This window comes from Erpetoichthys calabaricus, chromosome 6 (genome assembly GCF_900747795.2).
Source record: "Erpetoichthys calabaricus chromosome 6, fErpCal1.3, whole genome shotgun sequence".
NCBI classification, from domain to species: Eukaryota; Metazoa; Chordata; class Cladistia; order Polypteriformes; family Polypteridae; genus Erpetoichthys; species Erpetoichthys calabaricus.
In genome coordinates, this window is record NC_041399.2 from 70,338,648 (window position 1) to 70,354,181 (window position 15,534).

At 36.1% G+C, this 15,534-nt stretch overlaps 1 protein-coding gene across 1 annotated transcript in view; it reads right to left on the reverse strand.

Annotated features, from left to right (window-relative positions):
• Positions 1 to 15,534, reverse strand: part of npc1 (Niemann-Pick disease, type C1) — a 76,028-nt gene that overhangs the window by 20,496 nt on the left and 39,998 nt on the right. The window contains exons 11-20 of the mRNA XM_028803675.2: positions 14,957 to 15,059; positions 14,558 to 14,747; positions 14,170 to 14,352; positions 12,672 to 12,786; positions 10,550 to 10,677; positions 8,901 to 9,035; positions 7,091 to 7,180; positions 6,408 to 6,598; positions 3,108 to 3,223; positions 2,563 to 2,692 (exon numbers count right to left, since the gene is read on the reverse strand). Coding sequence (XP_028659508.1) covers positions 2,563 to 2,692; positions 3,108 to 3,223; positions 6,408 to 6,598; positions 7,091 to 7,180; positions 8,901 to 9,035; positions 10,550 to 10,677; positions 12,672 to 12,786; positions 14,170 to 14,352; positions 14,558 to 14,747; positions 14,957 to 15,059 — 1,381 coding nt within the window. The remainder of the gene's footprint in view (positions 1 to 2,562; positions 2,693 to 3,107; positions 3,224 to 6,407; positions 6,599 to 7,090; positions 7,181 to 8,900; positions 9,036 to 10,549; positions 10,678 to 12,671; positions 12,787 to 14,169; positions 14,353 to 14,557; positions 14,748 to 14,956; positions 15,060 to 15,534) is intronic.

Here is a 15,534-nt window from a genome sequence, read left to right on the forward strand (position 1 = left end):
CATAAAAATCAGATCTCGACTTAAATGCCCATTCAAAACTATGACACTTAAATTTTTTTTTTTTTTTACACCTTCTTGCCTCCTCCAATCTCGCATCAGTTTCTTAGACGCAACGAATTTTCTTGCAGCAGCGCAGTTACCAATTTCTTTCGCTACTTCAACGACATTTAATTTAAAACCAGCTTCATATTTTCTTCTGATCGAAAGCTCCATCGTAAATAAGGGATGCTCTTACGATAAAGGTGTGAGATACAAAAAACACTAAACAGTGCAAACGTCGCTTCAGAATAGTTCGGGTATTACCGTGTGGTCACGTAGACCAGTGGTTCCCAAAGTAGGGGTCGCGAGACATTGGGGGGGGGGTTAGGGGTCGCGAGATGATTTCCAAGAAATCAAATACTTTTTAAAAACTTTTTAGAAATTAATTAATTTAATTTTTTAGAAATAACATTTTATCCATAACTAACAATAGATAAAAACTAGTAGTTAATAGTTACATTTAAAAAAAACATGCAAATTAAAAAGCCATCAGCCTTTCAAATTTCTTTCCGTTCGATCGCGACCACTGAGGTGATTACGACAGTTTAACGACACATCAATGGCGTCAGTTGCAGCAGATCAATTTACAGCACCATGTTAAACATTCCGACATGTGCACGTAACGTGTAGGTAATTTTCATCGCTTTATGCTTAGGATATTATTTTTGTTGAAATGAAACGTTGGTTAATATCGACCAATGACAACGCAGATAGGCCAGAGGAGGAAAGCGGAGAAGCACCACCGTTAGAAAGCCCATCGTCCTCAGGTACGGAAAGACACCGGAGTGTGCATAAAGAGGACATCCATAAACAGTCGGGTCAGCCTTACTCCAAGAGTCGAAATTATCGAGAGGAATTTATCCAGTATGGATTCACATGCATCATTGTCAATAACGTACAGCAAAAATAAATACAGGTCACGACTGAACTTGGAGGATGATCTCCGAGTCGTGGTCTCCAAAATTAACCCAAGAATGGACTTGCTGTGCTCCAAGCATTGTGCCCACCCATCTCTTTAGGTGAGGTGTTTTGTTGAAATTAAACAAATGAGTAAATTACTATTGAAAAAAATTATATGGTTGTTAGACCATTGTGTTCTTTCGTGTTGTCATGCTCATGTTTGGATAGGCCTATTGGCGCATGTGCACCGTTGCGCGCAACATTTGTATATTTTAACCACTTCCAAGGATAGTGGGGGTCACGAGTCACTGGCACGGTTATTTTGGGGGTCGTGAGCTGAAAAGTTTGGGAACCCCTGACGTAGACAAAAGAAATAGAAAAAAAAAAAAAGGCAGTGTGCTCCGTGGTTACTCTTTCAGGTGGGCGTTAGCATATCATAATCTCTTGGACCAGTTTTCCGCATTCGACTTATACAACTGACATTATAAAATACCAGAAATTATACAGTAAAATCAAGTCCCGACTTATCCGCGGGAGAACTTATCCATGAGTATATACGTTAAATATTTGTCTGCTGCATGGAAGGCATACGATGCCCATGCATGACCAACACATCCACTGTTTAGGGAAGTTGTGTGATGTTGTAATTGGGTTTTGGACCTTAAATCCACAAAGATATGAATCCAATCCCACCTGTGACCCGCTTTGTGACTCTGGAGCAAATCCATTTATGCGGCCTATGCTCTAACTGTATTAACAGTTGTACTGTATAATGAGATGGTACTGTAAGTCACTTTGGATAAGGGAATCAGATATGTGACAATAACTGAACAGTATCCATGGTGGGTTAGCATACGCCATTATGGTACAGGTTTAGCTTCAGTAGCATTTAGAACAGCTCTCTGTTCCTGGTGGTAAATTAGACATAACACTTTAGAAGGCATTTCTTTGTTTCACGTGTCAGTACACCTTCAATGGTGCGATGATAGTGGTGCAAATGAGTATCTACTTGTATTCGATCAACTAATATAAAAATAATGGTGCATGTATCCTAAAATACTTTAGTGAAATGCCTTAATAAGAATCAATGCTATAATCACAATCTGTAAAAGAACCAAAGAGAAAATTTTAAATATTGTATGACCCGCTGGGAGTTAATGATTTATGTACAGCTGTAATGCAAGCACGATATCCAGCTCAAGAATAAAAATATCGTCTCTGTCTGATAGAAGTCATAATAAGTACTTTTCTTTACACCGCCCTTCACAGAACTGTAAGGTCAAAGTGATATCTGGGTGGGGGGTAAGTACTTCAGACAGCAGCATCTCCCCCAAATCTAAAACAGCAGGTGTTTTGTACAAAATCCATAGATACTCAACTCATCATTAATCCCTTCACATTTTTGTTTTTTACAAAACTAATTAAAACAAAAGTGTTGGCATTATCTGTTTAAGCCAAAAACATCACAACTTTTACTTACATCTTGTGACAGGTAAGCTTTCATTTTATGTAGTAAAAGGGCACAACAATCCAAAAAAGTATCACGGCGAGCTAGCATTTATAACCTGTAAATATCTAGGTGTACTAAACAGAGCACAAACGTCTTGTGGAGTGCATTCTTACCCTTTTCCACATTTCGGGTTAGGATTATCTGACAGAAACATTGGCAAGAAATGCATGAAGTCTTCTCCTTGTGGCCTCTTTTTACCTTCTTCATTTAGAGGACGACAACGAACACAGGTTGGGTTTACAACTGAAAAGCAATCATGACTATTTTTAATAAACCAGCTTTATTACACAATTGTAATAGGTAACTTCAAAGTATTTTCAACGTTATAATAACTAAAACAATTTAATATTTTGTCCAAGTACAGAGCTGATTAGGGATAGTGCCAGAAAGTAAAATATCTTGTTATATTAAAGTGATTTACACATGTGCAAAACATAAAAAGAAATATAATTATAATATGCTTATAAGTAAATTATATATAAAATACATAAACCTGTTGTTCCCCGTTTCTTGCATGCAGCTGAACTCTTGGACTGAACTGCACTGTGTGCGGTTTTCACAAAGTCTTGGATCTCCTCAGAATGAGGATGCACTTAAGACAGTACAGTGTACCTTAAAAATCAAACTTAAGTTCTGATAAACATTTACTTGTTCTTACCGGATGCATTGCAAAATTCTCCTGACGTGTTGTAGAATCGGCAGCAAGTAGATTGTGGTTTAACCCAGTCAAAATAATCATCAATCCACGAAGATGGCGAAAATCCAATTCTCGTGCTATAAGGAAACATGCACACTTTGTAGAAATTAAACTATTAGTATTCTCCCTATTGAAGCACTGAAAACATCTACCATTTTTCTTAAAGTCCCACTCCATAAATTATAAGATGGAGAGAAACAAATGTATGCTATTTCTTACATATAAATCCTTTTGCCATCTGCCAAACATGCTATATTCTGTCGATGGTAAAGGTGTACATTTTAGACAGCAGAGATATTCTTCATTAAAAACAAATCTTCAGTAATACAGTTATGCCAGTCAACATTTTGATTTAGCATCCACAGTCCAAGGCTCGGCTCCTACCTTGCCACTACACTGCAAAAAGTGAAATCTAAGCAAGTAAAAAGTACAGTGGAACCTCGGTTTGCGAATAACTTGGTTTACAAGTGTTTTGCAAGATGAGCAAAAATTTTTAATAAATTTTGACTTGATAAACTAGCAAGGACTTGCAGTACGAGTAGTATGTATACACTTTGTCTGCTGAGCATCATGTGATCACAACTGAGCTGATGGTTCTTCTCTCTCTCTCTCGCTGTGAGATTGTGGGCAATCGTCTCCTATTCTCTGTCTGAGTCGGCGTGCCTCACTCATATAGTCAACATCCATACGAGCGTATACTATTTACTGCAGCATTAGCATTGTGACTGTGTGTGCGAGCGCGCGCGCACGTGTGTGTGTGTGTGCACCGTCTTGCACCCTAAAACACGAAGCTGAGTCTCAGTACTTTAGCAACACCAGCTTTATTCAGCTTGAAACAGCAACAGTGCGGTTATTTATTGTAGCAGGATCTGCCGCTCTCCTATACACAGACACAGCAGTCAGGCAGAGCCCTGCGCATTTATAATGGTCCTTGTATCACCCATCGATGGCAGGCGCTTATAGCATGTCCACGATCTTTTCGGATTTGGTTTTACGGAGAACTGCTACAGCGCTGGGAGACTGCGATTGCTTTGGGATGCTCTTCCGCGTGTCGTCCCGATGGGTGCAATCCCACAAGAGTTTAGAAACTCACTCACACCAGCCATGATTCTTTTCAAAGGTAAAGTGCAGGTTAATTTGTTTTATGTATTTTTACTTTATATTTTGTAGTAATCATTTTTATATGAATAGTTTTGGATTGTGGAACAAATCATCCGAGTTTCCATTATTTCTTATGGGGAAATTCTCTTTGATATACGAGTGCTTTGGACTACGAGCAAGTTTCCGGAACAAATTATCCTCGCAAACCGAGGTTCCACTGTATTTATATCATGACATTAAATCTGTTTTTTCTTACTGTAAAAGAGTTATTGACTTGATTTTTTAGCTTACTTTAAGAAGTGTTTTAAGTAAATTTTGCTTACTCCATTGGAAGATATTACTGCTAAATAAAAGCAAAACAACTCCCATTTACATTTTTTTTCTAGTTTTGTATATACATTTTTTGCAGTGTAGAATAGGCTCTGGCTCATCCCAGTGCTAGAACTGGATTAAGCAGATTCAGTAAGGCTCATAAAAGTATAAATACTTCTTTCATAGGTGGTGTATACTGTATACCTTGTGCTACAATCCACTGTCTCAAAATTGTTTAAAAAAAAAAAAAAAAATCTCTTGCTCGAACACAAGTTTTTTAAAGGCTTAACTCACTTCCTCTAATTACTGTAAATGCTGCAAGTCAGTGTTGTAACACTTCCAAGAAGAAAGAATCAATATTTTATGCTAATAGAGCAAATTACGTGAGTGCATGGCCCTTTAACATTCTACTACCAAAAATTGTTCAAAATGTTTTAAATAAAAGAAACCATTGCTTTATCTAAGTTACACAATGTTCTCTGTCACAAAATAGCCCAAACAGCCCAAAAACAACCTACGCAATGAAATAAAGAAAAAGAAACAAAAAGAAAAAAACAGTTTCAGAAATCGGGTGGTTGGATGTTTAGCTGGATTAAAGGACATTCATCATTTTTAACTGACCTGATCAAACTCCACTTGATCTGTTGGCACAAACCAGCTATTCTGATATATACAGCTGAATGTGTGTTTGTCTGCTATGCAAATACCACCACTGAAGCCTATCTCCACAAAATTTTGCACAAATTTTATCTCTTTACACAGGGGAACGCCAGAGGCTTTGTTTGGTACCTGACCCCAGACAGCACCAGTTCATGTCTCTCCCAATTACAAATAAATATTTCTACAACAACTACACTAATTGTAAGACTTTTGATAATCCAGTATCAAAAGCGAAAATTTGATCCTAAATTTATATCAGATGTTCCATTAAAAGCTTACAGTAAAATTCTGACCATCACTAACTGAAGCTCAACTAACCCTAATGTGTACTTTCTTCATTCACCTCTTGTTAACACTTCACAACTTGTAATTTACCTTAAGGCCTGCCTGGAATAATTATGCACTGTGTCTCCAATTTAGTCTGGCTTTAAAAGTGGAAATAACAATTAATTTGTTACCTTGCATGTATTGTATGCAGGCTTTTTTGTCCTTCTTATTGAATTAGGAAGTTATGCAGGAAGGAAACCAGGAATCAGTTGACTTGTTTAAACCAAAAATAAAGACGTCATTAGTCTGAGCTTTTAATTAAATGTGTTTATATTATGTTTCTATAATAATGTACATTCCATATTGCATCATGTACATTTTGAAAGACCACCAGGATGATTCTGCAGATTTCTGGAAGAAGTTTTTCCAGATGTAAATCTCCTAGTAGACAGTGATGTAAACTGTTCTCAGATTTTTCAGGTAAGGACGACCGGAATTCTGAGGTCACTAATCATGATGCTGATAAGTGACAACATGTTGCATGTTGATTAGCATATGCAAAATAAGAATTTCAATAATGACTCTATAAACATACAATATGATTTTTGTTATCTGTTTTCTATTGTGTTTTAAGCAATTTTGTATTTCTAAAATGTTTATTTCAAGCAACTTATGCAGTAAATATTTAACTGAGCGCTGAAATAAAGTCAGTAACTTATTGTTTAAAAGAATACTGATCATGATTTACAAAAGTGTGTTTTCAGTTACCATGCACTTGCATGTGTAACAAGTTGGCAAATCTTTATTTCCAAAGTAAAATTTCCTTTCTTTAAGCTGCAAAAAAGCAAGTGTTTCCTGCAATTTTTAGTATTTTCTAAAACAAACTCCAAATGCTTTCTATATATATACGCGAGTACTTACTAATTGCTGATTTCAGCAGCTGTAAAGATCTGTTGAACCAGAGAGTTGTTATTGCAACCCACTCCTCCACACACCATATTCTGACCCTCTTGAGTTTTGTAGTCGTGCCCTTCCTTCACCACAAAATAAACTGGTGGACCTGCATGCAGATAATTTCCTAAAGACTCAAAATAGTCTACCATGTAGGAATCCTGTTAAGAGAGAGATAAATGTGACACACCTTAAATACTGCAGGAGAATGAAGCAAAAGAGATATACAGAGAAGAAAAGCTCAAAATGCCAATAAAGAAATGATTTCTTAAAAATACAAAGATGACATGCTTTATTTACTCTTTTATGGTCATGCTGAAAACTAAATGTGCCGTTGCCCGTCTGCTCCACAGGAGAGTGTTTTGTCTTATATCTTTGCTTATATTGAACTCGGGTTTTAAGGAACAACGTTGTCCTCACCTCCGAGATTTGTAGTTCTCAATAAATGCGCTCTATGTATATACATTACCATTTATAATGCAGATATTTATCTGTTTAGATAATCTGCTGACAGCCCTTTGCTTTGACTGCCTCTCTTTCAGTGTTAGATGTATAATGTACATCACAAATCTATAGATCTGCTGTTTTAAAGCATGACAATTAACTCTCCATGGGCCAGTTATAAACAAAGCATGCATGCGACTCCAACTTACATCTGGCATTGAAATCTTCTGATCCAAGCCGATCTCCACTTTGTCAACTACTGCAATGCTAAATGACAAAATGCCAATAAAAAAGGCCACCTGTAAGAAAGTAAAAATTAAAGAAATTACAAAAAGTGAAAACCCAGTATGAAAATTACTGGGCACAATGAAACTCTACTTCTAAGATACATAAGCATCTACTCCCATTAGTTTATCTAGAATTTTGTAATATAAACTCAAATTCGTTTTAAATGGTAGATGAAAAGAATGTATCATAAACAAATGAACATATTTCAAAATTGATTTCTACAATGTTTGCTTGACTATATTTCCAATAAAATTTTTAATTCTACTGGGAATGAAATGTCCTCAAGTCCATCTACTTTCATTACAGACACAGGAGCTACAGCCTAAGCTATTAGCTTCAGGTAGAAGGCAGGAGTCAGTCATGAATGGAACAGCAATATAATTCAAGGCACATTTGTGAATTACTGTTGAGTTTAGACTCATTAGTTCTCCTCGCAAAAGCATCATCTGGGATGTGCCAAGAGACCAATGTCCCTGGAGAAAACTCACACGGGCAAACAGAGAACATGCAAAGTCCAAGCAGAAAGTTATTGCACTTTGAGTGATGCAATACAATTAACTTTTAATCCTGTATGCCATCTTTAATTTGATGCTACTAAACTTGCACAATATTTCATTTATTTATTTTCTGTAGCCTCTTATTTTAATACATTATAGTGCTTTAAAAAAAAAAAAAAAAAAAAAAAAATCAAACAATCCACATTAAAAACGGTTATACAAATGACACTTGCTGCTTCTAAATTACTATATGACACTTGTCAATTAATGTTTAAACAGGGTACAGCAAGCTTTCTCATTTCATTTTTTACTATTTTGATAGGATCAAATCATCACACATTATAAATATAATATTTTTACTGATAAATATGGTACGGGTCTAAAAACAAAACTTCCCTACTGACCACAAGTCACTCTAAGTCAGTCTTTTTGTAAATGGAAAGGAACTCCTTATAATTATTTGGAAAACTTTTGACAACTCTCACAATTGAGACTTGGTTTTATGCTTCTTATTTGAAATAGCCACATATTGTCTGGAAGAATCAGTTTTAGAGTCTGCATCATCAAAATAGAAAACAGTTTAGACTCGTTTATGTTCAGGAGCTACTAAAAGATGTAGTGCACTAATAAGTCGTTTTTGCTTTTGAGTATCTCTGGCATTTCTAGGGCCCAAGTTGCCTCATTTCTGTGATATTTAAACAAATTGAGTAAATGTTAAACAAAGATTACAAAACAGTATACATTTCCAGTCTTGAAAACACAATTTTAAGACCATACAAGAATTAATTACAAAACACTAATTAAATGAATTAATGCTACCTAAACCAAACAAAATATAACTGCTGTTTTTTCTACATTTTGCATGTGGATGCAGGATAAATTCAAGCAGCTAAAATCTGTCATTGTCCACTAGCAAAAGACCATGTCAAGTAACTAAGTATTCACAAAAAAAAAAAAGTGCTTTTTAAAATAACAAGGAAACAAAATCAATTGTCCAATATTTAAAGCTTTAAACCTGAAAAGATGCAATAAAAAAGTGAATATAAATGGCACATAAAAGTATTTTCACCTCTTTGGGAAAAAGAGCTCTCAATATTATTTATGACAACAATAATAATTATCTTGTCAGTTTTATTCAATTATCAGTTAAAACTGCAGTTTAAAATTCTAATTTTTTGGCAACCTCAGAGTTTTATAACAAAATCCAAAGTTCAATGTGCTCTAAAAGACTTACCACAATGGGACGGACCCATTCCTTTAATATAAATGGTGCATATAGGGTTTTAAAAAATGTGAAGAGAACTCCATCTGATTTGTGCTCACTGTTCTCCGTCTGCTTCACACAGCACAACATATCCCACCGATTACTCTACCAAATATAACAGAACAAACATTACTTCTTATAAATTAAAATGCTCAACAATCTAGCATTAGACTAGATCAACCTTTACAATGTTCATATTTGGTAAAACCACATGTAAATTTTTAGGGATCACACTCCTCAGCCTCCCTGGAAAAGTCTATTCAGGGGTCCTGGAGAGGAGGTTTCGTCGGATAGTCGAGCCTCGGATTCAGGAGGAACAGTGTTGTTTTCATCCTGGTCGCGGAACAGTGGACCATCTCTACACCCTTAGCAGGGTCCTGGAGGGTGCATGGGAGTTTGCCCAACCAGTCTACATGTGTTTTGTGGACTTGGAAAAGGCATTCAACCGTGTCCCTCGGGGAATCCTGTGGGGGGTACTCCGAGAGTATGGGGTACCGGACCCCCTGATAAGGGCTGTTCGGTCCCTGTATGATCGGTGTCAGAGCTTGGTCCGCATTGCCGGCAATAAGTTGAACCCTTTTCCAGTGAGAGTTGGACTCTGCCAGGGCTGCCCTTTGTCACCAATTCTGTTCATAACTTTTATGGACAGAATTTCTAGGCGCAGCCAGGGTGTTGAGGGGGTCCGGTTTGGTGGACTCAGGATTGGGTCACTGCTTTTTGCAGATGATGTTGTCCTGTTTGCTTCATCAGGCCGTGATCTTCAGCTATCTCTGGATTGGTTCGCAGCTGAGTGTGAAGCGGCTGGGATGGGAATCAGCACCTCCAAATCCTAGACCATGGTCCTCAGCTGAAAAAGGGTGGATTGCCCTCTCAGGGTTGGTAGCGAGATCCTGCCCCAAGTGGAGGAGTTCAAGTATCTCGGGATCTTGTTCATGAGTGAGGTAAGAATGGAGTGTGTGATCGACAGGCGGATCTGTGCGGCATCCACAGTAATGCAGGCTCTGCATCGGTCTGTCGTGGTGAAAAAGGAGCTGAGCCGCAAGGCAAAGCTCTCAATTTACCAGTCGATCTATGTTCCTACCCTCACCTATGGTCATAAGCTATGGGTAGTGACAGAAAGAACGAGACCGCGAATACAAGCAGCTGAAATGAGTTTCTTCTGTAGGGTGTCTGGGCTTTCCCTTAAAGATAGGGTGAGAAGCTCAGTCATCCGGGTGGGGCTCAGAGTAGAGCCGCTGCTCCTCCGCATCGAGAGGAGTCAGATGAGGTGGCTCGGGCATCTTATCACCTGGTGAGGTGTTCCAGGCACGTCTAACCGGGAGGAGGCCCAGGGGAAGACCCAGGACACGCTGGAGGGACTATGTCTCTTGGCTGGCCTGGGAACGCCTTGGGATTCCCCCGGAAGAGCTAGAAGTAGTGGCCGGGGAGAGGGAAGTCTGGGCATCTTTGCTCAAGCTGCTGCCCCCGCGACCCAACCTCGGATAAGCGGAAGAGAATGGATGGATGGATGAACATGTAAATTTTGTATAGTCTTTTTTGAACAAAAATTTTCCAAGAAACAATAAAAATAGCAAAGTATATGGGTTAACTTGTAAGGTTTAAGGAATTTTTTTTTTTACCTCCTGTCGTCTAATGTCTAGTCCAAGCAAGCTCACAAAACATGTAATTTGAAGAAGAAAATCTATAAAGACGGCCATTCCAGCAAAGAGGGAGAATGTGCGTACAGCTGGCATAGATGATAATGCTCCTACAGCAAAAAACAAAAAATCTGGATCACAAAAAGTCATGAAACAACATTTAGGTGTTTGCTTGATGTCTAGCTAATATTTTGACATTCCAGTGCAATATTCTGGAACATACTTAAACAGAATCTTTTGAACACAATAATCTTCTAGGCTTTGCTTGAAACAAGGTGCCACAGTAGCTTTGAGGGCTTTAAGGGCAGCTGGAGATGTTAGAAAACTTCAAAGCAAACCCGCCATTTGTCCATGTGTGAAGCGAAAGACCGAGCTAAACAGCATGCTGTTCCACTATTGACGACAGAGGACGAAGGAGAACTGCTTAACAAAAAATATTATAACCTGCAGAAGCCAGGTGTAAAATGTTAAATACACCTAGACTACTTTTATATCATTTAAGAAGGTGGCTAAAGTTGGGTGTTGCTCATGAAGAGCACTTAATTAGCTGGAAGAACCTTTGCCAACTTAGTCAGGACCATCCACACCTGTAGTAACGCCATTTCAAGAACAAAAGAAACCTGCAGTAATCCCAGGTAAGGACCTTCTCACAAACAATCTTAGATAGACAGCTGCCAGTTATTCCAGGAAATTTACCCAAAGTTGAAACCTTATGATGTTTAACAAATTATAAAAACTTTAAATTCTAAATGTAACAATGTACAGGCCTCTATAAAGATGGTAAATGGTTACAGCTCAGGACTCTTATCAATAGACAAAAAAAACACTGAACATATATGGTCTTCATTGAAATATCTAGCCAGTATTTCACTCCAAGATAGGCTGTGCATCGTGTTGTGCAACCAAGTGCACGGGATTTGCGTAGTTGCTTTGGAATGAACCACAAAACTTCTAGAAGTCATCAGTTCAAATCCAAGACGGTGTGCAATCTTTGTGGAATTTCCCATGTTAAAGTTTTTTTTTTTCCTGATGCATTGGTTTTCTCCTATATTTTAAGGACATTCTGATCAGGCTCAGTGGTATCTGTATACTGTACCAGTGTGCCTTTGTAACTGTCCATTACCATTTGTCACAGCATGGTGGACCACCACCTGTTACAATGAGAAACCCTACATAATCTTATCAAAATTTCAGTTTGCCAAAAGTATTATCATGTTAACAAAATTTCATTTTGCCAAAAGTATTATTCATCATGTGAAATAAAAACTCTTTTTTTACGTCTATCACGCAAACTGTGATTCATTGTTTTTCAAAAATAGTACAAAAGATCACTGCTTCACTTCATACTATAAAGAGTTTTAAAATAAAACACTCAGATTGTTGTAACTATAGATTCTAACGGTCTTCCCTTCTAGCAATAATTAATAAGAGTTTAAGTGCAAATGTCCATCTGTATAATTAAGACAAACAATCAATAACATGAACAGACCAAAGCATTAGTGTTTTTCGAATAAGAATTAGGTGCTTTAGAACTAAGGGAAGTAACAACATACAATTTGGAGGTTCCCAATTACTGTGTACTGGAAAAAATTGGTCAACCTAAGAAAATAAGCTGATTTGGAAGACTAATGTAAAATTCAATAAGGAGATCTCTCTTTAAACCAACTGGGGACTACGGGATAAAACAAACCAATTGTTATAGTATCTAAGTGGGAAATGCCTACAGTTTAATAAACACACTCTGCATCTTTAAAGGCCATGTGCACAAACCAAAGGAGATGTTCATTGAAAATTCCACTTCCAGAGAATTTTGTACAAAAGGTGTGTAAACAGGAACAAAGCTTTGAATAGATGAAAACACCTGACGAACACTTTTTGTTTTTAATAAGATCTGTACAGACTAAGTTGTCAAAAACTCAAAAGAAAATGAATGTAGTAGCCTCCTAGAATCACATATCATCCTACAACATGTTGGCATATACTCTAGTTTACAATTAACTCCAGTTGATAGCAATGGGTACTGAAAATAGATGAATAATTTAGGATAATGTGTTAACTCAAACATTCAAACTCTCCAAATACAATATAGACCAACTCCACTAACCTAGGAAAAAAGCAACAGTTTCAGACAAAGATGACAAAAACATGCTTGGGGCCACTTCACCAAGGACTCTGCCAATCTGATGATGTAATTCTTCATGATTCAGACGCTCATCTCTCTGTGAAGATTAATAAAGCAAGTGGATTAGTCTTTGGTTTGAATGGAATGAACAGACTTAATGTGAAGTTGTTTTATAAATGTAATAATTTAAAGAATGCAAATACAGTATAGTATATGTATTAAATATAAAATCTGTGTACTGTATACAAATCAGCAGAAATTTGTTGGTCTGGGTTTCAAAAGCCACAAATATACAAAGAAAGAATGCAACCAGAAACATAAAGGGTCTGTAAGATATGTGAAATAAAAAGCTGGTCTAACTTGTTAGTGGTGCAAAATTAAAAAATGTACATACTGCATATATATATATATATATATATATATATATATATATATATATATATATATATATATATATATATATATATATTGAGCTACAGTTGTGCTTGAAAGTTTGTGAACCCTTTAGAATTTTCTATATTTCTGCAAAAATATGACCTATTTACCTGCATTTTTATTACTCTTTAATTTAATATTGTTTTTGTATCAGTATGCTGCTGCTGGAGTATGTGAATTTACCCTTGGGATTAATAAAGTATCTATCTATCTTTATCTAAAACATCATCAGATTTTCACTCAAGTCCTAAAAGTAGATAAAGAGAAACCAAGTTAAACAAATGAGACAAAAATATTATACTTGGTCATTTATTTATTAAGGAAAATGATCGAATATTATATATTTGTGAGTAGCAAAACTATTTATGCAGAAATATAGAAAATTCTAAAGGGTTCACAAACTTTCAAGCACAGCTGTACATGTTCTTGGTGGTAAATAACCACATTCATAAAATGAAAAGAAATTTACAGGTGGTTCCGTGATATTTAACTGTGGTAAGTGTCACTTCCAGCATGCATGTTACACTTCCCGTTTCATTTTTCTCCACAGTTTTGCTTCTCTGATACCAGTATATGATACTTCATTAATGAAAGGTGAAAAAAAAATTCTCATGTTCACAGAAAATCTTGAAGAAATGGCATCCACTATTACTTTTCATATGTGTGTACCTACTGTATATGAGTGCATAGAAGGGTGTTGTTCGATTAGTTACAGTATGTACCTCAGAAAGGGGATTAACAAAAAAAAAAACATACAAAACACACCCCTTTAAAACCACTTTCAGCTTTCATTGTTGACAACTATGCATGTACCTATAGAATGATGAATACGAGGTCCAGTATGGAGAACAAAGGAAATTATTTCTTTAATTCTCCAGTGGTTAGTATTAATAATGCATAACCTACTGCAAACTGTTATTATTTTTCTGATGACATATGTTGAAAACTTCCTTTGAACTGCATATCCAAAGACACACCCATACAACCTATGACCCAATCACAGGCAGAAGTCAGTTATGTGGAAATTATAAAAATCAGAAAATACCTGATAGGTCTGCACAATGATAAAGATATTGTCCACTCCAACTGCCAGTACCAAAAATGGAATAACTTCAATTACAATTAAGGTGAGGGAAATCCCTGCATAGCTGAAGATTCCAATGGAACAGGCCACAGAACTTAATACAATGAGAATACCAGCAATACCCAGAGATATTTTTGAATCCACCTGTCCCAAAAAAAACAAAAAAAAAAAAAAAATGGAGACGAAAATATTACAGCTAAAAATCTTTATACCATGTTTATAGTGCAATTTATTGTAAGAGACTATTCTGAGCCATGTTAAAATTACCATTGGTAAACGGGTACAGAAAATGAATGAATGATTAAAATGTGAACTAATCATTGCAAAAACCAAATCAAAGTTTACTTACCAACAGCCTACGGAGGCTCTGGATGTGGCCCAAGGCCAAGGATATATACACAAACATAACAGCATAGCTTATAACAACAGTATGTATGTCACTATTACTTTCTCTGTTTATTTCATCCTCAATACTCCTCTCGGAGCTGAATGAAATAGACAAGTTGGAATTTCTGTAGTTTTTCAGAAACATAATAAATCTACAAAACAAAAGAAGAAAATAAAAGAAAATGAATTCATATGATGAAAATGTATGAAATACAAATGAAATTCTATTACGGTACAAACAAATTAAGGAAAAAATCTCTTAACCTCTCCTTCAAAGAATTGGCTGATTAATCACACATACATTAAAATCCCCATTCTTAAAATATCTATTTTATTAATACGTGAATGAATGAATGCTTACTCTTTCTCCCATGCCAGAGCTCTATTGAGTTTTTCTGAGTCATTGTGGTAATTGTTCACAGGAAAGGTTATCACCAGAGCAGTCGCATTGTTGTAGTTTTCATCTATCATATTCAAACAAAACAAAAAAAAAAATTATAAAAACTAAGAAATAAACATAATCTAGTCCTTGATGATTTCATAGCTGGTAGGAAAAGAGGTAAAAATATTAAAATATAAATATATCTTAAACCAGTAAATCACTGTCCAGTCAAGGGTGATCCAACTTATTTGAAATACTGTATGTATATCATCCATTTTACATTTCTGTTTTTTTTTTATTTTGGTACTGTATCAAAATTTTCTTGTCAGTATACAATCTGAAGATTAAATACGGAATAACAATCACTTGAATGTGCACTGGTTTTGATTCATATATTTAATTAAATCACCAAGTTCTTGTTTGTAGCAGCAAGGAAAACCATATATTTAAAAAATGTCACCCTAGGACCATTATTATAGTGTTCTAAAAAATGGGTTACTTTAAAAACTTGGCAATTTATATTAATCCCATTCAAACAAGTGTGCCATCTTAGAGAT